Source organism: Marmota flaviventris, chromosome 4 (assembly GCF_047511675.1).
Source record: "Marmota flaviventris isolate mMarFla1 chromosome 4, mMarFla1.hap1, whole genome shotgun sequence".
Lineage (NCBI taxonomy): Eukaryota > Metazoa > Chordata > Mammalia > Rodentia > Sciuridae > Marmota > Marmota flaviventris.
In genome coordinates, this window is record NC_092501.1 from 46,787,808 (window position 1) to 46,811,496 (window position 23,689).

A 23,689-nucleotide genomic window follows, 5' to 3' on the forward strand; every position below is an offset into this window, starting at 1 on the left:
TTTTACATACTGCTTTTTGGATACCAATACTCAGGAAATCTTACTGCGTTCCATTTTTTTCTTTGACTTTGGCCTAAATGCTTGTCTAATAGATGTTTACACTGAACCCAATGAAGGTATTCTCAATCAACCAGTTGAAGCTTTAGGCATCTCCTTCAGTCTCTGCCCAGCTTGGCCTTGCCTGGCCCCACTCCTCTGCATCCTAAGCCTCCAAGGGCAAGGGCAGGACTGACCCTGAATCAGACAGAGAAGGCCCCTACAGTTAAGGAGGATAACTTGGGCCTCTACCACAGGAAGAACTGAAGGGAACCTGAGAATTCCAATTAGGCTTAAACTAATGAGCTGGAAACTTTGGGGAAATCACTGTGGGCAGTGAGGGGAGAGTGTGATAATCTTTGTTTTAATTAGCACTGGAAAAACTTGTGGTCCAGCAGGTAGCTGGAGGAAGCATAGTGTCCAGAGGGAGCAAAGCTTGTGAGAACATCAATAGGGGAATTGCCTTATGGCTGGGATGGGGGCTGCTGAACAAACCCAGACCCCTTTAAGTGGGGAGGAGGAAAGACTCTACACCAGGAAAGGCAAGCTTAAATGAAGCCTGGCACACTCCTTTCCCAGCTGGAGTCTGAGATTCAATAAGAGGGGAGGGACTCTTTGAGTAACCCTGTTGTCCATTGGGGCCTGCATCATGCTTGAGGCTGCTCTTGGTGTCCACCTCTGTCTACTCTCTTAGGCGCCTCTGTTGCTTACAAAGGCCAAAAACCACCTGCTGCTATCAGAGGCCACAGACCATAGCTTTCCAGATGGCCCTGCCCTTCGACCACACGCAGGGTCTTGGGGCACCTAGAAATAAAAAGAAAAGCGAAATATGGGGTTGGTAGTCGTTAGGTATCCTGGGTCAGGAATTTCCTCACACTGAGAGCCCCATGATCTTGGGACACTGGGCCTGTGGGATCAAGCTGACAGTTGACCACCCCTCCCTCCCCATTGAGGGCTCATTTGGGAAAAAACATTTTGGCCCTGGAGCCTTGTCCCTCTCCCCGGGTCCCTCAAGGCGCTTGGCACAGGGGGGAGGGTGTGTGTGGGTGTGTAGCATCATTGGAGAGAGGTGCTGGGTTCTTTGGACTGGGCGCGCACTACTCTGCGCGCTGGGGTGGTCAGAGGCACGTGTAGGTTCACCGCGAAGGGGCCTGCCTGCCTTTGCCCAGCTCCAAGCCCAAGCGAGCCAGCGCGCTGAGCCTCCTCCCCTCCCGCTTCGGGCGGCCTGAGCCCGCGCCCGCTCCAGTTGCTGCAGCTGCCACTGCTGGCGGCTGCGGGGAGCGCGGGGCGCGCGCCGAAGAGGATCGGGCAGCGAGGACGGTGACGAGGAGGAGCCGGAGGAGGCAAGAAGGAAGAGAGAGCGGAGGCATAGGAGGCTCAGCGTCTTGGAGACACGACTCGGGGTCCAGGGAGCATGGGCTAGCAGGAGGCGGCGGCCCGGCTCGCACAGGGGCGGCGATCAGGAGCCAAGCGCAGCCGGGAAGGCAGGCTGGCGCTGGGGCGCCGCGGGCCGATTCTATATTATTAACGAGGTGCCGCTTAATAAGCCAAGAGCGGCTAGTTAGCGGCGCGAGAGGCGTGCGGGGAGGGGGGTCCCCGGCCTGAGCGCAGCGCACACGCTTGGCGCACGGCGGGCGGCGCGGCGCCCAGGGCACCCGGGCCTGCGCGCGGAGCCCGGGCGGGCCCGGGGGCGGCAGAGACCCCGGGCGCGGACGGCCCGCGGCGTTCCCTGGTTCTGGGCGCTCGGGCCAGCGCAGCCCGGGGTGAGCGGGGCGCGGGCCGGGGAGGGGGAGCCGCCCGCGCGCTCCATCCCCTCCCCCCGGGCGGGCCGGCGGCGGGGGAGGGCGGGCGCGGCGGCTAGCTGTATATATCTCCGCGCACCCCGCCAGGTCGCGCACAGCGCCCCGAGCCCAGGCGCCTCCCCGCCCCCCTCCCCGCGCTCGGCGGCGGCGGCGGTAGCAGTAGCAGCAACATGGCTGTTGATGGGTGTTCGGGGTGGCGCTGGCGGCGGGAGGAGCTCCCCCGAGCCCCTGCGCCGGCCGCCCGTTGTTAGCTATGGCAAATGGTGGCGGCGGCGGCAGCAGCAGCGGCGGCGGCGGCGGCGGAGGCAGCGGTCTTAGAATGAGTAGCAATATCCACGCGAACCATCTCAGCCTAGACGCGTCCTCCTCCTCCTCCTCCTCTTCTTCCTCCTCCTCCTCTTCCTCCTCGTCCTCGGTCCACGAGCCCAAGATGGATGCGCTCATCATCCCGGTGACCATGGAGGTGCCGTGCGACAGCCGGGGCCAACGCATGTGGTGGGCTTTCCTGGCCTCCTCCATGGTGACTTTCTTCGGTGGCCTCTTCATCATCTTGCTCTGGCGGACGCTCAAGTACCTGTGGACCGTTTGCTGCCACTGCGGGGGCAAGACGAAGGTAAGCGCGCCCCGGGCGCCCACCCCCTGCGCCAGCCCCGCCGCTTCCCCGCGTCCCCTGCAACCCACCTCCTCGCTCCGCAGGGCGCAGTGCCTCCCTCCAACCCTGCCTGCTTTCCTTTCCTCGCCTTCCCTTCCCACTGCTGTCCCTGCGCCCTCCGATCGGAGCAGCTCCGGCTGCGCGCTGGGGGGTGAGGAGTTGTCCGCAACCGGTGCGCTTCGGGACGCGGACGCCGGATCCTTTCCCTTGTTTATTGTAGGGTTGCAGTCGGCTGCGGTTGGGGCCGGGGTGGGGGACGTGACTCTCGGGTGCTGTGGTGCAGGGTGAGGAGAACCAGTCCGGTGGGGACAAACGAAATGGGACCACTGGGTGCATGTTCCGCCCCGCTCACCTGCCGCGGCGCGGGTGCTCGCGGTGGGCCAGGGGAGCACAGTCGCACTTCAGGATCCTGTTGCAGAGATGAGTTCGTGGGGCCCCGAAAAGAAGGGAAGGTGCCTCGGCAAGGGGGGAACTCTTTTGTACTAGGGAATCCCGGAGGAGGAACGTGGCTAGAGAAAGCTGGGTACCTGAGGGGGCAGAGAAAGTTGGGGAGATCCATCCCAGAACTGGAGGCAACCATAGGGCTGGGACTTTAGGAAGGTGGCGAGGTCACAAATCTGATGTCACCTCCCACTCTAGTCTTTAGACATTCTTGTAGAACATGTCCACACCCCAAGTTTTTTGACTGCCCCTGTACTTCTGTCCCCAGGCCACGCACTTTGGGTCCCCAGAAATGCTACCAGCAACAAAGAGCTGGAGCTCTAGGGCCACCCGCCGCACAGAGCTCGCGGAGGCCGCGGTTTCACGGAGCCCCTTCCTGGAGCTCCAGGTGGTTTAGGCTATTCCTGGCAAAGACGCCCACCAGGCTCGCTACACCTTGGAAGTGTGGCTGCTAGGATGACCGCCTGGCCGTGACCTTAGAGGTGTCTCTCTCCACCACCTGCCACTGGCTGGAGATGGGGGCTGGGGCAATAAGCCAGTGTTTAATAGAAAACCGCAGAATAGAGAAGAAAGAATGGGGAAAAGGGACAGAGCTACCTTTTTTTTTTTTTTGAGTAATTGCCATTCTAGATGACTTTACAACACTCACAGTTTTTGGAGGAAGAGGATGTCTAGGGGAACTGTGTAGAGTAGACACACACCTTGATCTGTAAATGTTTGCACCTTTCTTAGTAAAGTTAATCCCAAGACCCCTCAAACTTCATATGGCACAGCAACTCTTAGCAGCCTCCTGGCCACTAAGGACAGAAGGAGGAAAACCAGGGGCTAAGGTGAAGGCTGATTGTACAAACACAAGGGCGAACCCAGGCGCTGTCTCCGGGCATTAATTATACATCATGTTGGGTGCTACTGGAGCTCAGCTGTGTTTTGTGGCAGCACGTTTGTGTTTTGGAAAATACTGGTGTGTTGCAAGAAGGGAGAAAAATAAAAAAAAAAAAAAAACATTCTCTTCCTTGTCTTCTCACACTTCTCTGCTTGGTTCCAGAGGCTGGCTATCCAGCTTTCTTTGGATTAGAGGTCAAGGAGGAAGACCTCCCACCTTTGGAAGAATCCCTTGGATTAAGCAAAATTCTAAGCACCAGTGCTGGAGATGCCCCCTGCCTAGCCCACCCCCTGGGAACACACTCATTCACAGAGCCTCCTTAGTCACACAGTTCCTCTCCTCCACCTCCCCCTGACAGACTTCAATTCTGGAATTTTTTCCCCCTTTTACTGAGATCCAGCCACTGTCCTTAGGGGAATGATAGCTCACAGTTGCATGCATTTACAATATTCTCCAGACAGAGTGATTTGAGTGAACTTTTTGACAGCCTTCTGTTTTTCAGGAAGTGGGCAATTTTGATAGAATGAAAACTTTTCAATGAGTCAGAATAAGATGTGTTGATTTTGTGATCCTTGGGTTTTAAACATCGCTTCTAAAATCTTTTTACTCTAAGGAACATGTAAATGCTACCACAGTGCCTGTGTGTCATGAAATGCTCGTCAGATAGTTCACATAAGGATTCTTTCCTAAGTGATGACCAAGCAAGACTTGTGTAATTTTTCATAAGAAAATAGGGATTTGGCAATGATCATTAGAAATAACAATCTGTAAATCTTTGGCTGTATTTTGCAGCCTTAAGACCAGTGGAGTACACATAGCTGCAAGTTTCTATAAGCAAGCAACTTGGGACGAGATGGGTTTTGGTTGATTGAAAATAAGTGAGGCCAATATAGGATGAGATTAAGTTATTTCTTCTATCTTGAGGCCACTTTAAAACACGCCCGCCCCTTGATTTGTTCAATGCAATGGTGTGTAGCCAGCTCATCATGACCAATAATGGCAAATCAGGCCCTTTCTAAGCTTTTCTTTTTACCATTGGGGTCTGCATTTTTTTTTTGCAGTCACATTCTTTGGCCCTTCTTTCTTTTTTGCTTTCCAAGCCATTTGATAGTGTTGTTGAGACTTGGTGCAGAAGAAAGTTTTTAACTTAACTTGAGAACAGTTATTTTAGTGCTGGCTTTTCCAAGCAAACTTTGGCTGCTTCCTGCAGAGTTCTACCCATCCTTGGATGTGTTCACCTGCCCTCACTTTCATCCAGGCCCATGGTGATTTGAGTGGAGGTGGAGTCCCAAGGAAGGCAAGCCTTTTCAGCATCTGAAATTCAGAGCGGAGAGATGTTTCAGCAGAGTGCTCCAAATCACACACATTTGGTGTCTGGGTCTGCATCATTTTTGAGACAGTGCATGTGCAGTGTGGGGTCTCTTCCCATGAGTACCTTTGGTCTCCAATTTACATAGAGCCAATGACTTTTGCATTTTGAAAACAGTAGAATGTAGAGTTTTTATAGGTTGTAAAAGAGAAAACTTGGCCACATTTTCTCCCACTGGCCACCTGGGCATGGTCATCCTGGTACTGTGTGCTCTTTGTTGTACCTTTTCACATTATTGCTGTTTTTTTTTTTTTTTACCCTATTGGATTTCATCAGAACTCTCTATTCACTTGAAAATGGCATTTTTGAGGTCCAGTCCAGCTGCAGATAAGGTGAAGAGGAGCTACTATGTTTTGTGGCAGCACATTAGTGTTTTGTAGCCTGGATGAGGCCACAACTTGGAAGAAGTCCTTTAACCTCTCTGTCTTTCCTTGTGTGTCAAATAGGAGGTTTGAAAGCTGTGAGCTCTGCTGTCCCTTCCCACTCTGGGATTCCACATAGGAGAGGGAAAGGAGAGGGGCATTATGGGTAAAATCTCTGGTCCTGCCTGTGTTTTGCAGTTCTCTAGCAATCCTTTAGGAATTCAGCCTGGAACCACTTCTGTGTCTTTACTCCCTTCCTCTGTTCATCTAGCTCACAGACTACTTCTCTTTAAATGTCTGGGGAAGCTGAGGCCCCCTTCCTCATGGAGCTGTGGTTTGCTCCGGAGCCTGTGTGTGGCTGTTCACAGTCTCCCTGATATTCTCAGTTTGAGCTGATGCCCTTGTAGGCACTTGGGTTTGATCAAGGAAGGTCTGCATGTAATGAATTATTGAGGTGTTGTCTCCATGGCTGTGTCTGAGAAAACAACACATTTTCTCCGTCAGGCTCGTGACTAATATAAATATCAGACCCCATTATGGCTTGGTAATCACCCAGGGTCTGGCCTCGTGATTCAATCAGAGCTGCAGCTTCAGTGCCTTGAAACTCTGTTTCTGGATTGGCCCCTGTGCCTGGTCTCGTCCTCACCTGGGGACTGCTGCACTGAATGACCTTCAGATACTCGCCTTTGATCAGATCACTTGCGGGTGGCCATGGAGAAGTTCTCCCGTCCCAGTCACGGGGTAGTTCTGGCTGGCCTGTCCTTGTGCAGGGAGCCTGTGCTTCTCTTTCCTGGCTCTCTCTATGGAAATGCACTCTTTAGGACGTCACAGACTGCAGCCACACAGACCCAAGTTAAATGGTGGATCTCACACCCATCAGCAGGGCATCTCTGGCTGGTGATCGAGTCGAGCCTTGATCTCTCCATCTGTAAAGGAACATCATGATACTTACTTTGTAGGATTCTTATGAGGAGCAGAAGTAATGGCCTTTTGTAAAGGGGGCTACCACAGTTTCACAAAGCGTTGAGCCTATTATCTCTCTGATTTATTGAACTATGAGTCTTGAAGGACACAGACTATAATAAATAGGGATTTCGAGACAAAAGGAGCCAGATGTCTACTGTCTTGAGTCAAGCAACCCATTCACGTCAGACTGAGATTTGGGCTGATGGCTTTTGGCTTGGGTGATATGGGATGACTGTGGCTGGGTGGGCATCCCAGGAAGGCTGTGTGGATAAAGGCCTGGCAGGATGGTTAACCTGTTGATGGTGGGGATGTTGGCAGGCATGGATGATATGGTGGTCCTGGAGCATTAGGGCTGGCAGAAGGGGGACACTATGTCATTCAATGGGTAGGTATGGCTCTCCAGCATGGCACCCTTGAAGAGGAACTAATTCTGTCCTTGTTATCCCAAGTCTAGAGCTTCCAGACCTGTCCCCCGCAGTGGTGTAACTGTGTCCTGGCCAGGATGCTTTCTATCCAGATAAGATTTTTCTTGACAGCATCTTGCACTGTGTTTCCCTAAGTATGTTCAATGGAACACTTGCCCTTGAGCTTACCTTGGGAACATGTCCAGCAGTTAGGGCACAGCTGAGCTCCCCTGCTGGGGGATCACATCATGGGCAAGTCCTACTGGGAGAGAAATTGACTGAACTGTCCTCACCTTGAGAAGCCTGCCCAGATGTCAGGTCCAATAGGCAGTGCCCAAGGGTCAGCCTCAGGCAAGGACCTCAGTGCTTTGTGCCTCAGTTTTCTCATCTCCACATTGCGATTGTAACAGAGCTCAGCCCTTTGGGGTAGGTACTGTCACTCACTGCACTGTATAGCTCTCTAGGAGGGTGCTGAGGACCCAGTCTTCTCTTTGCAAGCTGTGGGCTGACCCCACCTACAGGTGCCCTGAAGATTTTACTAAATATCCACAAAGAGGACAGCAGTAGCTACACCAGTGTTTGGCCCGGGAAGAGGAGATTCCAAGGGCAGGACCAGTTGGGCCCTTGCTAAATTTCACCGCTGTCTCCTCCCTGCATAGGAAAGTTTACTGGGTGCCTGGTAGCAAGGAGTAAGCGCTTGCCTTGGGTCAGTCTCTGTCTCTCCATCCCTGGGGCACAAAAAGCCTGGTGCTGAAGCCAACCAATTGTCATTGAATTGCAATGCCAAGACCTCTTTCCCAAAGTGGGTAGCTGGGGTGTCTTGGTTCACAGTGGCAATGGCTGTGCTAATCTGTGAATCACAGCAGCCAACACCACCTTCCAGGGACTTCAGAGCTGTGGAGTCCCCAGAGGGATGCCTCTGTGGTTCAGATGAAAGCACTGTGTTTGTGCTGTGACACCAAAGTCTCCAGGCCTCTTGGAAACAGTGGGCCTCATGGAGACATCTTTGGGGCTCAAGCAAGGTCAAGCTTCCTGTGAAACATTTGAACTTCCACTGCCTTTCTGTGCATAGTAGGAGCCAATGAAAAGTGTCTCCCTCTTTAAAATGCTTCTTGGGTGGGTAAATTCCTAACCTTCAGCATACAGAGAAGGAAACTTGGACTTCTACCCTCCAAGGCAGTGTGTCCTAGTGTTCTGGACAGAAGGCCTAGGAAATTTGCATTTGGGATATCAGATCTCTGCTTCCAAGGGCTGGAGAGAGCATCTGGTCCTGGGCTTCTCAAACTTTCATATGCACAGAAATCACCTGGTGTGTGGGGGGGGCGGGGCTGTTCAAAGGGAGAATGAGGAACTAGGGATATAGCTCAGTAGGAGATCCCTTGCCCAGTGTGCATGAGGCCCTGGATTCAAAACACACACACACACACACACACACACACACACACACACACAAACACACACACCACAGTGCAGAGTGATTTACAAGGTCCAGGCTGGAGGACTTGAGATTCTGCATTTGTGGCAAGATGCATGCTGTACTAACGCTGTGTGGGGCACACTTTGCGTAGTGAGGACCTGGTTCATTCCTCAGCCTCTAGCCAGCCCATCCCTGAAGATAGGCTTATTGTGAAATATGGAATTTCCCAGCTCTTCAGTGGCACAGAGGGAAAAGAAGTGGAGGGTTGACTGTGCTAGACAGCCAGGGAGAAAAAAGCCACTCAGGCCTTTTGGAGGAGCTGCAGACAGGCTGGGCTTTCATTGCTAAAGCTGACTGTTGGGGTGCCCACTCCCAAGGCACCCACAGGCGCGGTGGGTTTGGGTTTGGGTCGATGACCAGAACAGCATTCTGGAGCATACAGGGTGTGGTCTGAGTGTTGCCCATCTGTGTGTGGGCTCTCCCTCTTGCCAGTTTTCCACACTGTGAGGGGTGTGGCTTCCCACAGTCCAGGATGTCAACTCCGCCAAACCATGGTCTTACAAAATGAAAGGCTAGTGGTGCAGCTCAGGCTGCTTGGTGCTCATGCTGCAGGAGGCCAGCGGGTGGCCACGCCCTCTGGAGTGTTTGAAGTCAGCAAAGCTGCCAGCCTTATTTTCCACATTGACCCTAGTGGGCCTTCCCAAATGGAGGGTTCAGCTTCCAAGGCCCCTGACCACTGAGTGCATGGGGGTGACAGGCAGCCCCCCCCCCACAGTGTTGTCACCCTTGCATTTCTTAGTAATTCCAGCAGATGACAGTGACAGTGGCTTCTTTTCTTACTGTACCAAGGGTTTTCCCAGCTCCTCCTGCCAGGAACTTTTTTCTTGATATGTGCTTTTTTAGGTTGTTCCATTGTCAAAGGGAAGGAGACAGGATAGGGTTTGTCTATGAATATTGTCACCAGCCAAAGTAGGTCCTCAAATAAGTCTTCTGGTGTCATTGTTATTGTTGTTGCTATTATTATTATTATTATTGTTGTTGTTGTTTTGGTTTTTATTGAATATTAAGTGCCTACTGTGTGCCAGGAATCAAGCCAGGAGCTAGGGAAAAAGTCATGCAGACCCAGTTCCCACTGTGTGCTTCTCAGGACCCTGTTTGACAGTGAGCAGGGATACAACCAGTTATCTTCTCATGGGGGTATAGACACATGTGACGGCTTGAGGACAGGAGCTGAGTCATATAAATACATCCCCACACAGATGTTGCAAACCCCATTCTGGCGATCTGGGAGCTGGGTGGGACTGTGGTGGGTACAGATACATTTTCAGCTTTTCTTTTGGGAGGGGTAGCAGGTTAGATGCTGTGAAGAGGCTCTGGGTGAAACGGATGGCTTGGTTTGGTGATAAAATAATGTTTGAGTCATTCCTAGATTTTAATACTTTATTTCACCTATGTGTCTCTCTGGACCGGTGGGTGACAGATTTCATTCACCCGGGGCACTTGCTTAGGCAGGGGCTGGAAGGACCATTTCAAAAGGATGGCTGCTTTGAGATGGAATTTGCTTTGGGTTTGGCATTATTTGGTAATTGTCTTTGGGACATTATATCTAATTGCCAATTTGGAAATGTAATTGGCACTCCAGGGCCAGAATGGATACACTTAATGTCGTCAGGCCGAGCCTGGGCATCATCTCTGCGTACGATCTCATTACCTGTATGACTAATGCTTCTTTACGTGGCCAAAGCTCAGATTATCTAAAAACATCTTGCTTTCTTTCTACTCTTCTTCTTCTTTGTCCCCCCGGTGCTGGGGATGGAACCTAAGGCTTCCTGCATGCTAGACAGGCACTCTAGCACTGAGGCACACCCTAGTCCTACATCGTATTCTTTATGCTATTTCATTGGCCTCTCTCCCAGGTTTTCTTGGGGACCCAGATCCAACTGCCTTTGAACATTTTAAAGGGAATTAGCAGAAAAGCCTATATTCCTTCTCCCCTTCCTTCCACCTCCTGTTATCAGAGTTTGCTTTCATTTGAAGAGGGGAACTATTTTTTTTCATTTTTAAACAAAAATAGAATTTTAAATTTGTGACTTGAAGTGCAGTTTGTCTCTGTGTGTTCCCTGCTCCTGTCTGGGACCATGATGTCTTTTGCAAAAGCATTTTTATGGCAAGATTTCTAATAATGTTCTTTCCAGGATCCCTTTTGACTGTACAAAGCCGTTCATCCCAGGTGCATCCACCTCTTTGCACATCCTTGGAAGGTCGGTTAGCTGCTGGTTGCTGGGATGGCACTCAGGGACCTCAGGTTAAGAGTTTAAGTTCAGTATTTATCTTGTTTTCCTGTTCCATGTCTTCTTCCCTCTTAGAGAATTGACAGTTCTTTTTCCTTTTCTTTGGGAGTGAACTTGGGGTTGGGTGGAGGTGGGGGTGGAGAGTAGCTTTTGCAGGTTGGGGGCTTGAGATTTGTAGGTCAGTGGAGCACTGACTGGGCTTGGTGTGACACATTCAGAGGCACATGGGGTTATGAAACACAGTGAGGGGAGGGAGCTTGGAGGCCCAGGGTTCTACTTCCTCCCCAGTCCTGGGAGTCCTCTTGCTCCACTGCCAGAGGAGATTGGGATGTTCATGATCTCCTGAAGCCACCATTCCACTGGGGACCAACCCACCTTAGAATGAACTTGGAAAGATCTTTCTCCTTTCTCTTTGCTTCTGGTCTGACTTTGGGGCACAGAATGAGTCTTGGTGGATAATAGATTTCAAACGTTGAATCCATTCCAGGGAGATGCTGGACTGGGTGGTGTTGAGATGTTGATGATGTAGTTCAGATGCAGGATGACCTTGACCTATTACTCCCATACAGAGCACATTTCCTCTCTGTTAGCTCCGGGGTTTCCCTCTTGCCCTGGGATGGTGAGGTTTCCCTTGCCTCTAAGTTTGGAAAATGTCCTCTTCTGATGGTTGAGTGTAAAAGTTTGCCCTCTGAGATCTCTTCAGTCTGTTAGAAGCTGTGAATGGAGGATTCTGGCTGTCCTTGGACCATCAACTCACTTGTTTACCAGTGGCCTATATCCCATATTGCCAATGTTTAGCTTCCTTTGTGGTTTAGCCTTGGGCTCGGCAAAGGGAAGATGTAACTCAGGGGTCATGCCAAGAATCCAGTTGTGCATCCTTTGTAAGAAGCTGGAGTTGTACTCTGCTTTCTATGTGTTGGCTCTTTTGAGCCCACAGGAGAGAGAGTGGATGGCGATCTTGAACCTCTATTGGCCTCATTTGAAATGAGCTGTTCCTTAGAACTGAAGGTGTCCTTTTCCAGCTCTTTTATGTCTCCTCTCTCCTTGGGCTTCTGTGTGCTACTCTGGCCATCCTCCCTATTTTCTAAACAGAAAGCAACCAGAAAAGAAAGCAAATCCTGTAGGAGGAGAAGGTGAGGCAGGGCAGGGAGTGGAGGGAGGTGGCCACACAAGAAAAATGCAGCTTCTCTTCTGAGAGCTAAAGGGTGGGTAAATATATAATTGCATGTGTTTTGTTTTTAGACTCTTCACCTTTATCTTGATGAATAAATCATGTCAAATGAGCTCATTTCCAAGGAGTGAAGATTTATATAAAGACCAGTGAGCAGAATGGTTTCATTTTGAGAAACTTTTAGCTTTTCAAAGGAGAAGTTCTAATTAACTGGTAGTGTGGGCCTGCGTGACCCCATGGCACAGACCTTAGAGTCATAGGGCTTATGGGACCTTTAAAGAATTGTTATAGGAGAGTGGGAGCTTTCTGTTCTTATCTTTGAGAGAAGTGACTGAGTTAATCCTGTTTTTTCTTTATGTAGCTTTGGAAGGGGGATCATTTGTGTCTCTGGAAGGAGAAAACATAGGCATCAGGTGCTATCTGATGGAGATGGAGAACTCAGACATGAAGGTTCTGAGCCCTGGAGGAATGATTTGGAAGAGGAAAGGGCTTATCCAACTGGTGGGGATTTTTGTGCCCACCATTAACTGGCCACAGCTTCACACATTGTTTTTCTCCTCTGTGTGCCTGGGAGCACTTTTCTTCCAGAGCTTAGAGGAATTGTGTTAGCTGCCCATAAATTATGGCCATTTCTTCTGTGGATCGTGGCAGCCACAGGTGATCAGGTGATAGATTCTTGAAGAGTCTAGGAATGGTGTCTCCAGCTGAACCCATAAGAGAACTCAACAGTTTGCTTCAGTCTTTAAAAAAAAATAAGTCCATTTCTTAAATTCATTTGTGACCTATTTTCCCACAAGATTTTTTTTTCAACATCAATGTTTTATATTTTCAAGCTTAATTCTGAGTGTACTCCTTAATTCTGAGTGTACTTAGTGAATGTTCCTTGTAGAAAATACAAGCTATGCAGAGGCTTTAAAAACAAAACATACAAAAAGCACCAAACACTTGACACTTATTCAGATAGCTACTATCAAAAACTGAAAGTCACAAGTGCTGGTGAAGAGGTAGAGAGACTGAACCATTATACACTGTTGGCAGGAATGCAAAATGGTGCAGACACTATGGAGAACAGGATGGAGATCTTTAAAAAACTGAATTATAATCTGATCTAGAAAGTCCACTCTTCCCTATCAAAAAAACAAAACAAAACAACAACAACAAAAACCCACAAACGAACAAACAACAAAACAAAAACCAGACACTCAGAGGATATTTGTGCACTCATGTTCATAGTGGCAATATTTCCAAGAAACCACCTGAGTGTCCATCAACAGACGAGTGGATTGACAAAATGCAGCATTGCTGTTCTGAGATGTTATTTAGCTTTAAGAAAGAAGGAAATTCAGACATATGGTGTTACATGGCTGAACCTAGAGGATATTAGGCTGAGTGAAATAAGCCAGGCACAGAAGGACAGATGCCCCTCACCTCAGTACCTAGAGTGGGAAGATTCACAGAAACAGCGAGTAGAACCTTGTGGTTCCTGGGGCCATGGGAGATGGTAATAGGGAGTCATTTAAGGGGGGTAGAGGTCAGTTTTAAAAATGAGAACATTCTGGAGAGAGATCACATAACACTGTGAACGTGTTTAACATGACTAAACTATGCACTGACAAATGAATAAATGGTAGAATTTTATGTTACACGTATTTTAATACAGTAAAAAAAGAAAAATAAGTTACTTCAAATTTCCCTTCCTGGAGATGACCTCTCTGGGCTCATTTCCTGTCCTGCTGCATTCTTCACTGGGCTGCTTCTATTTCTTTGGTGAGCAGGTTGATTTTCTTCCTTTATGGATTGCAGACCCTTGAGGGCACCAAGCTGGTCTTGTTGGCTAGGTGGTACCGTGCCACTCAAAACGGCCCTCTTTCTGCCTATAGAGTCTCTTACTGGCATCTGCTCTTATTTATTTTTTTAATGAAGCATTTAAGTTTATTTATTTTATTATTATTTTATTTATTTATTTATTATTTTTTAAATGAAGCATTTAAGTTTATTTATTTATTTATTTATTGGTGCTGGGAATCGAACCCAGGGCCTTGTGTATGCAAGGCAAGCACTCTACCAACTGAGCTATATCCCCAGCCCTTATTTTTACTACTACTATTACTACTACTATTACTATTATTTCTCACAGTTATGGGGATAGAACTTAGGGCCTTATACATGCTAGATAAGCCCTCCATCCCTGAGTTACACCCCTAACTTACATCTGCTTTTAGAGTGAAGTTAAGGGACTGCAGGATTTTTGATTTTGCCATAGTATCTATAGTGCCTGAGACAAGCTGAGACAAGTCGTTATCTTGTGGTCTCAGTTTTCTCATGTATAGAATGTTCTTTGATTTAATGATTTCAATCTAAAGCCATTTCCTAAATCAGATTTCCAAGTTATATTTTTACCTTGAAAGATCCAAAGATTGAGTTATTCAAGGAAGTAGACCCAGGGAGCAGATTTTGTTCTACTACAAATCACAAGAGTGGAATTTGATTGACGTGTCCCCAAAATTTCAGTATTGACTTTGATGAGGTGACATATTTAAGAATTACAATCTGAGGACGTAGGCCCCATTGGAAATACCATCCAAGCTATCATTAAAAAGAAAAGAAACCTCAGAAATAGGTTTTTGTGACTCTGCTGTTACTTCTAAGGATACTACTGAAGTTTTAATTTTAATTTTTGGTGTGGGGATAAAGGTTGAAAACATTTCAGATTATGGACTATAAATAGGACATGATGATAGACTGGCTTTGTTGAGGTTGGCATGAAAAGAAACATCTGATTAAAGAGAAGGCCATGCAAACCAACCTCCTTTGATGCTTTCCCCCTAAACTCACCCCAGAAGGCAGCCCAGGAGACAGACTGTTCATCTCAGCCATGATCCCTGGAGCATCCCAGATGCTGAAAGCAGGACTGATTCCTGCAGTTTCTTAGCACAGGAGAGTCTGGGCTGGGCTGGTGTATCCTGCAATCCTAGCTACCTGGGAAGCTGAGGCAGGAGGATGGCAAGTTTGAGGCCAGCCTCCGCCACGTAGCAAGGCCCTATCTTAAAGATGAAAAGTACCAAGGACTGGGGATGTGACTCAGTGGTAAAGTGCCTCTGGGTTCAATTCCCAGTATTGAAAACAATAAAGTGTATTTGAAGGGGTGTTTCTCAAATACTCGGTACCATCTGAAATAAAATTCCCCCTGAACTGGAAGCAGCCAGCCCAGGAGAAGTTACTGGAATAGCTCTTAGGTTACCTAATATCCATTTGATTATGCTACCAGGGCCATCTATTAAGTTTTAACTTGTCACAGATAAAATATGTTAACACTTCATAGACCTGTCGAGGACCAAGTGGCTTTTGGGTGTTATTAAGCGAATTGGTGATTGTTTAGGACTCAGTGCAGTCTAGAAGTTTAGAATCGTCTGTGCTGTTGCTTAGGCCTCATTTGGGAGTGCAAATGCCCTCCAGGTATTTATTACAAAATAAACTAAACATTTAGACAGTAGGGATTGCAACTGCAGAACCAAATACTTGATTTATGGGCATGAGCCAGATATGACAGATTTTTAAAACTCTGGGAACCTTTTCATTTCCCAGTGACAGGCAGTGTAAGCACTATATTTTTTAATCGATCCCTTCTTTAAGTCAGGAGCTGAAATGTTATCATGCAAATCTCTCTTGAGTTGCATGGAAACTAATAAAATCACGAAGGTTTCTATTTGTACTCTGCGAACACAGAGTGTAATGAAACCGAAACAGCCATCTCCAGGGATGATGCTATTTAAATGCCAGGCAGGGCTTGAAAAGGATCTTAATGGTGGAAATAGAAGCTGGCCAGCGAGAGATCCCCTTCTCCCTTCACAACCTCACCGGTGCCTGTTGGCCTGTGTGCTCTTTACTTCCTGCCTTCCCGGGGAAACCATTCAAAACAAAGACCCTCCAGTCTCTGGTACATCCTGTCTGTCACTTGCTTTGGAACACAGCAGTTGATTCCAGAACATTCTCTCACAGCCTCTCAGGTCTGGCATTTCTCTCCAGAATTACTGCTGCAGGAACAGACTCTTTTGAGAGGTTAGTGAGCATTAAACATTGTTTTAAGCTCCTTAGGATGACTGTTATTTGCTCCTCAGAACAATCCTATGATGTAGGCATTTTTATAATTCGCACTCTACAGATTAGATGGTGGAAGCATACGCAACACAACTTTTTTTTTTTTCTTTTGCATAGATACTCTGGGGTTTACTTAGTGTCTGGTAGCTCCTAAGCTCTTTATGCGTGTGTTAAGAATCTTCATGACAAACCTGTGGAGCAGGTAGGAGTATTGTCCTTGCTTTGCAGATGAGGAAACTGAGGCAGGGAGAAGTTACATAACTTACCCAGGGTCAGAGGTGATGGACAGGGATGGGTTCACATCCAGGCGCGTGGGCAATGGAGCCCATGCCCTATCCCCTGCGCCACGCATCTTAGTTTCTCCCCTAGTTGTAGGCTGACCCAGTTCCACTCATCCCTGCCACACTCTGATGACACAGGCAGGACCAAAGAGAAAAGTCAGTGTGTTGAGACTCAATCACCATTTATAGATATGAGGCCCCTTGACAAGTTCAAGGAATTCCATGCAACTGAGACCTTCAAGATTGTGTAGTCTCCTTAAACTCTGCGTTCTTCTTCCTGGAAAATGGTCTACGCCTTTTCTGAACCGCTTGAAAAGCAGGCATTCTGTGTATAGTTGTGTAGGTGGCTCACCATACAACTCCACAGTGAGCTCTGATGTGCACATCAGAGGATGTATAAGGGTACCTCATGAACTATGGTCCATGGGCCACATCTCCGTGCTGGCAGGGGGAGACAGAGTAAATATTGAGGCATTTTTTTCCTGAGTATTATCAATCTTTTTTGAAGTTTTAGAGAAAAACACTTTTTAGTGTTAGCACATACATAGAATATATTAGGAGTAGCATTCAGAATTCGAGCATATTTTTAAAAACCTAAGAGAGCTGTGTCTGTGGGTGTATGCGTGTGGGTGTCACACTTTTCTGCTCCTCCAGGCCCACCCGTGTGTGCACACAGGCACACACATGCTCAGGTCTGATCAGATGGTTCCCCACCCTCCCTTCCCATCTCTCAGCCTCTGGAGCTTGTTAGTGAATGAGTGGCCCCCGTGAAGGAGAAATCAACACATCTGAGTTCCCAGGTCTGTTAAAATTGTGTTCTGACATTGGTGGGACTAGAATTGAATCAGCACACTTTCGAAGAAGGTCCTAGGACTCATTGGGTGGTTTCGAATCTTCCCTTGCTTTCGAAAGAGCCATTGGCTGCCTCCTCCACTCCTCAGCCTGGAAATCCACCATCTCAATGTGGCTCTCTTTCTAGACAGTTGAGATGGCCTTATTCCTGCCTGACCTAACCCCATCTACAGAATATTTGGAAGCAGGGGCAAATTGGTCAGGTAGCAGCCTTTTTTTTCATGGCTATCCTTTCCCCAGGAATATGGATGGTGGGAGACATCATTTCCCCTCTGGTAGTGCCAGCAGCCACACTGCATGGTTCCAGGGTTCCCAGTGGTGCACGAGGCCCCTTGGAGACCCGCCCTGCCTTGTGCAGGCCACGGCCATCTCTGTACCAGGCCAGGTAGGCAGGCTGGCCTTGGAGGCTGGAGTTGTGCAGTGCACAGTCTGCAAGTCCGTATGTGGTCATTTTTAGGCATCTAGTTAGGCTTGGAAAATATTCTCACAGCATGTAATTCTTACTGTTAAAACCAGTAAGAGAAACATCAGGAACTTGGGATTCACAAAAGAAGGAACTGATCAAAGAGGGAGTGGCCAGAGAGACCCCACCAGAGCTGTGGGTTGTACAGGCAGCCTCAGCCTGTTCCCCTTCAGCCCAGCCCCACAATGCACTGATTCCATTGCTCTGACCACGGTGCAGCTCTTGATGTGATGCAGGTCTCCCCTGCTCTGCGCTTGTTCTAGGCACAAGCCTTTGGGAAGGGCGCATGCTCCAGTGCCAGCCGTTTGGGTCCCTCTGGCCCATGGTTGGTGAATAACAGGACCCTGAGGACTTAGAAAAGGCTTCTCTGTTGCCAGCTGTACTATTTTTAGCTCCCTCCCACGCCCCTTCTGTCCCCAGGTGTTTGTCAGTACAGCATCCTGTGCCTACATGGAAAGTGGCAGCTGGAGGCCCGCCCTGCCTTGTGCAGGCCGTGGCCGTCTCTGTACCAGGCCGGGTAGCCAGGCTGGCCTGGCCGGAGGGCTGTGGCCAGGATGGTTGCATAACTGGCCTTTCTGTGCTGGTTCTGGGGAGGAGGTAGAGCCAGGGAAAACAGGTCTCCGCTCCCTGCCTCTGCCCAGCACTGGGGGCTGGGCAGGCTCATGGGCTGCTGATGGCCTGTCCCCGTCTGGAGCTGCAGCTGCTGCTCTGGAGCTGCTGCCCATGACTGCAGAGTGCCCCAGGCCTTGGTGACCTCCCTGTTGCTGGGCAGCGTGGAGACATGGCTCAGGAAGATCCAGATGTGGTAGAAGGCCAGGGGTGGCTCACTCCTTCCCTTCTAGCCTGCCATTCCAGCTTCACGCCCCAGCTCAGCTCACCTGGCTGGGAAGGCCACCAGGGAGGCCTCTTCACCCACCCCAGTTGGCCTTCCCATTCTCTGCTTGTGCTGGCTGGGGACTGCCCTCTGATGCTGCACCCTGTTTTCCATGCGGATGTCCTACCTCCTCTGGGGAAGCTGCTGGTGGATGGAGCTGGTGGTTTCTGTCTTGGACTATGCCTGGCAGGTGATCCTGGAGGGCAGTTGGTGAGTGTGGTAGCTGGGCTTCACAGTATCCATGCCGTGGTCTCCTTTGAGTCAAGGCTGGCTCTGTGACTTACTGGTGACCAGGTGAGCCATGGAAGCCATGCTGTGTGACTTCGGAGGATAGGTGGGATGACCCTTGCAGCACCCTCTGGGTCTCTTGGAGCACTTTCATGTAAGGAGTCTCACTGCTCTGAGACCACTGTGCTGTGAGAAGCCCAGGACCTCTTCCTGGGCTGGAGTGAGGTTGAGATGCCATACACAGGGGGTGGGGGGAAGAGAAGAGACTCTCTCGGGAGAACAAAGGCACCAGGCATGCATGTGAAGGAGCCCTCCTGGAAGTGAGTCCTCCCGCTCCATCTCACACCCACCAGGGATGCACCTGCTGGCAGATCCCTCTGTGAGCTCCTGACTCAAAAAATCATGAACAAGATAAGATGATGGTCTGAGGTCACTGTGTCTTGGGCTGCTTACACAGCAGTAGATAACGAGAACAAATAACTGCTGTTGGTCAGTGTCCTTCCACAGGGTCAAGCCCTCGCCCTCGCTCTGGGTTCCTCTAACCTCTCTTCCCAAGCTCGCTGCCCTGAGCCACGTTGGACTGGTGAGTCCATTGGACTTGTTGCTTCTGCACTCTTGGGCTGCCATTTCTTCTCTCCTTGTCCTCTCTCGGCTCTTCCACTCACCTGACTCCCGCGAATGTTGGCCGACTGGGTTCCTGGGGTGAAGAGCCTTTTGCAGTGTTGACAAATTCCCTTAGTGTAAACGCCCCCACCATGGTGGATTTCAGGATAACTGTGTGATGTCACGGCACACAGAGGCAGGCCTTGCTAGCCACATGTTATTGACGTGGGAACTGAAGCTCAGAGAAGTCCAGTCCCGTTCCTGGGTGGCTCCCAGGCAGCTATGGGATCTGACGTACTTGGACTCCAAGACCACACTCTTTCCTCTGAGCCCCCTGCTTCCTGTGGGGACAGGCCGTGTGGCTGCTGGGCTGTCCTTTCCTTTCTTCTAGGTCAGTGGTCTTTCCGTTACTTTCTTTGGGTTGCTGCTGGTTTTTCCCTTATGTTTACTACATCTAGCTGGCCACTAATTTGGGTCTTAGACCATATTATGGTGTCTGGCCTATGGTGTGCCCTATCGTCACAGAGGCACTGCATCACCAGGCACCTGTGGGTCCATCTTGAGACTCGACTAGCTATTTGATTAGGCCAACAGTAGTGACAAGCAGCCCCAGTGTGCCAGGGCCTGAGCACGGCAGTCATTTGTGCATTGCTTATATAAAGCACCACGGAAGGTGTGACTATTTGAGGTGGGGTGGGACCTTGTTCCATGCAGGCACCCAGGGACCCTGGCTCCTAACACATATGGACCTGAAATCTTCTAGGGGGTCCTAAAGATCTCTTGAGGGTCTCCTGCTTCTGTCTGGCTGGTGGGGAATGGTCCCAAGAGGTAGTTTTGTGGGGGAGGTTCTGGAAGCCATTCTTAGCATTTCTGTCCCCATAGTCCATGGGCCAGAACTCAGTCATGCAGTTCCTTAACTGCAAGGGATCCTGGTACATCAGGGGAAGCTTGAAGGGGGTTTGGAGTCTGCATAAAGGGTTCCGGAGTCCCAGGCTGAGGGCTTCTGTAGTCCATGGCTGGTTCTGCCCTAACTCACCATCACTGTGACCCAGGAAAACAACTGGGTGTTCACTGGTATCTGTTAGGTGTTAGGGTGGTAAGCCCTTTATTAACTTTATCTCCCCGGATTCTTGCAACAGACCTAGGGTGTATAACCATTTTACAGATGGGTATAACCATTTTACAGATAAGCAGACAGAGGCTTGCAGTGGCTATCATTTGTCTAAGAGGTGTCATCACCTCTTAGTGGACTACTGAGTGGACTAATGTCGCCAGAGCCAGGGGTTTCCTGGTTCTAGAGTGTCAGCTCTCAGCCTCACCGCGGCAGCTCTGGGGTTTGCTCAGCGGAAGCTCCCTCTTACCCCAGCCTTTAGCTCATGAGCTGCTCTGCTTTTGAAACAGCTCTGGGAACAAAGGGACCAAGGGGTTTAACCTACCTCTCTCTCCATGCTCCAAAGAGAACAAAGGCATCCCGACTGTGCTGGGTGACACGGCTGCTCCTTCTCTGCCATGGTAGGGGCAGTGTCTTGAGAGCTTTTTCCTGGGCTGCCCTTCCGAGTTGAAGGCGTCATCTGCTGCTCAGCCCTCTCTGGCTTTGACTGTTGCCTTGAGTGGCTCTTCGCCTGGAATTTGAAGAGCAGAAAGGGATGGATGCAGAGGTTCCCATGTTCCCTTGTCTCGCTCCCATGGCGAAATGCTCTGCCTTGGGTGGGCCCCTGCATGACAGCCCGTTCCACCAGGTTCAGTCAGGTACCACGGTTAAGCCCAGTGGGTTCAAGAGTTCACTGCTGGGAAAGCAGGATTGAAGGTGAGTAATGGCGTGAGTACCAAGGCTGCTTTCTAACAGCCAGTGGACCAGAACTTAACTGTCCTAATGAGCCTCATTTCTCATTCTGGTTCGTTCAGTGTGGCCATCAGGAGCATGCCCTCCGGAGCTGGTCTCCCGGGGCTTAAATCATGGTTCTGCTCCTTGCTGGCTTGTGGGCCCTGAGCCAGCTTCCCACCCTCTTCCTGCCTCAGTGGACTCCAGTGGCAGGAGAGCTGACGATAGTTAGCAGTGCATGGGGTGATGGGGAGGTTAAGACGTGTTAAGTGCTCAGAGTGACCTCTGATATGTACCATGTGTTACTTATTATGATCAATTCAATTTGGTCACCTTTGGGAGACTATTTTTCCTAATGTGGACCTTGACTATAACCTCTAGGTGGTTGGTTACTCTGTCTTTTGCTTTGGTCTGCCCAGGTTTGGATAGTATGTGTGTCCCCTCCGCTGGACTGTGGGATCCCTGAGGCCTGGGACTGTGCTGTCCATCTTTGCATCTACAGTGCCTGGCGATCACCCCAGTTGCCTGAAACTTTGTCCCCACTTTGAGAGCTCCTTGAAGACAGGAATCTTCTTACGCTAATCTCTGTTTCCTTAGCAACCTACAGCAGTGCCCAGTATCACAAAATATTTTTGAATAGGGGCAGGACTGCAAGAGTTGAACGGGTTAACACCCTTGCCTGAAAAGGGAATGTCCCTTCCTGGGGACATGCTTGGTAGTATCAATGCAGTCTTTTAAATGTTGTTTGAGGTGTCATCACTCAGCATTTGAAAGTCAATTCAATTTTGGATGCTGTCCAAGGTAGTTTGCAGGCAAGTTATAATGAATGGGAGTCGAAGCCAATGCAGGCAAGGAGTTTGTGGTTCTTCAGATGTGTAATGATGAAGTATTGAATCCACAGGTTCTGGGGAGCTCAGCAGGTAATTTCCAAGGAAAAGTTCCAGAGATTCTTGGAGTTTTGGCAGCATTGGAATTAATATGTAATCCCCTCTCACCCCCAGACTCAAAAGGGGCAGCCCTCATTTTTGAATGTTAACTTGGAGCTCTTCAGTTCAGACTTGTGAACTTCATAAGCCACCTCGGAGGCAGACAAAGGCAAGTTTGAATGCCAGCTCCGCCTTGCACTGGCTTGGAGGCTTGGCTACAGTTTAGTTGAGCCACGCTCACACTTTTCATGGGTCAGCTGTGAATACTGAAGACACCCGCCTCGGAGAGTTCTTGAGGTTCTGTGAGCATGTAGCACCTTGTAAGTGCTCAGTAAATGGTACCTGTTGCGATGAGGTACCACCCTTCCCTTGGTGGTCACAGCCAGTGCCACTGAGCTGAGGAAGTGGAGGCCCCGGACGAAGGATGGCAACTGGAGTCCAGCAACGAGGCCCATCGTGGGCCAACAGGGAGGTGAAGACTGTTCTCCTGAGGTCTCTAAAGATGGAGGCAGAGCTTAGGGTAAAAAAAAAAAAAAAAACCAGCCAGAAATTCTCCTTTCCCTTCCCCCTCATTACCCTTCCACACATCTCATGTCACTGTGGAAAGGGGAGGAAGGGAGGAGATGGAGGGAGAGGGGAGGAAGAATCTTAAGAGTACCAGAAGACCCCACTCCAAATGAATGGGTTGCCAGGCACCGTGCTGCACACCTACAGTCCCAGCTTCTCTGGAGGCTGAGGCAGGAAGATCACAAGTTTGAGACCAGTCTCAGTAACTTAATGAGACCTTGTCTCAAAATTTAAAAAAAAAAAAAAAGTGTTGGGGGCTGGGGCCGTAGCTCAGTGGTAGGCCTTTGCCTTGCACATGTGAGGCACTGGGTTCGATTCTCAGCGCCACAAAAAAATAAATAAAGATATTGTGTTCATCTACAACTAACAAAATATTTTTTAAAAAATGTTGGGGATGTAGATCAATGGTAAAGTGCCTCTGGGTTCCACTCCCAGTACAACAAACAAAAACCAGTAAATGAACCGGTAGATTCTGGGGGTGGCTTTCGTTTGCCCACTAGTAAATTGGGGATTGCACTTGGTGATTCTGAGGGCTCCTGGTGGCTCCAGCAGCCCCTGTGTTTTTATGAGAGTTTTGGTTTTGCTCCTGAGCATTCTCTCTTACAGCACCCACCTTCCACAACCATGAGCAGATGGGGACAATGGTGGAGGGGACAGATTGGCTGGAAAGGGCGAGAGGGCCCAGAAGGTGCTTCTCCCACAAGGCTGGGATCTCTGAGGAGGTTTTGGCATCCAGAGGCCAGAACAGGACAGGTCTGTACGTCCTGGGGTTACCGACCCCACAGGAGTCCGGCCAGCGGGGAGGAGCACAAAGAAACCTTTTGGTTGTCCTGGCAAAAAAAAAGGTTTGTCCTTTCCTGCCCCACCTCCCGCCTGGGTGGCTTGTTTTCTAGTTGGCAGTGTCTCCTGCTTAGGAATCTGTGCTTCTTGGATACACTGAGGCAGGCCAGTCACCTGTTTTAAGGTTTGCACAACACCTGGTGTTTGTCCCCAAACGTTGTCCTCTTTTGGGGATTATGTGTTCCGAGGAACTCACAACTTCTTTCTGCACAGTGAACTCCTCCAGGAAGACTTCCGGGTCTTCTTTCTTTCTCACCTCCCACCCCTTCTTATCTCAGGTTTATTCTACCACAGTCGTTCAATTAAGCAAATATTTTGCTGGTTGGCATCTTGTCCCAGCT

The 23,689-nt window shown here is 49.5% G+C and overlaps 1 protein-coding gene across 4 annotated transcripts in view; it reads left to right on the forward strand.

Moving 5' to 3' along the window:
- Positions 1–2,091: 2,091 nt before the first annotated feature.
- The window catches only part of Kcnma1 (potassium calcium-activated channel subfamily M alpha 1), a 706,297-nt gene continuing 684,699 nt past the window's right edge, over positions 2,092–23,689 (forward strand). For all 4 annotated transcript variants that reach the window (XM_027931402.3, XM_027931380.3, XM_027931382.3 and 1 more), the window contains exon 1: positions 2,092–2,451. In XM_027931402.3, coding sequence (XP_027787203.3) covers positions 2,092–2,451 — 360 coding nt within the window. The remainder of the gene's footprint in view (positions 2,452–23,689) is intronic.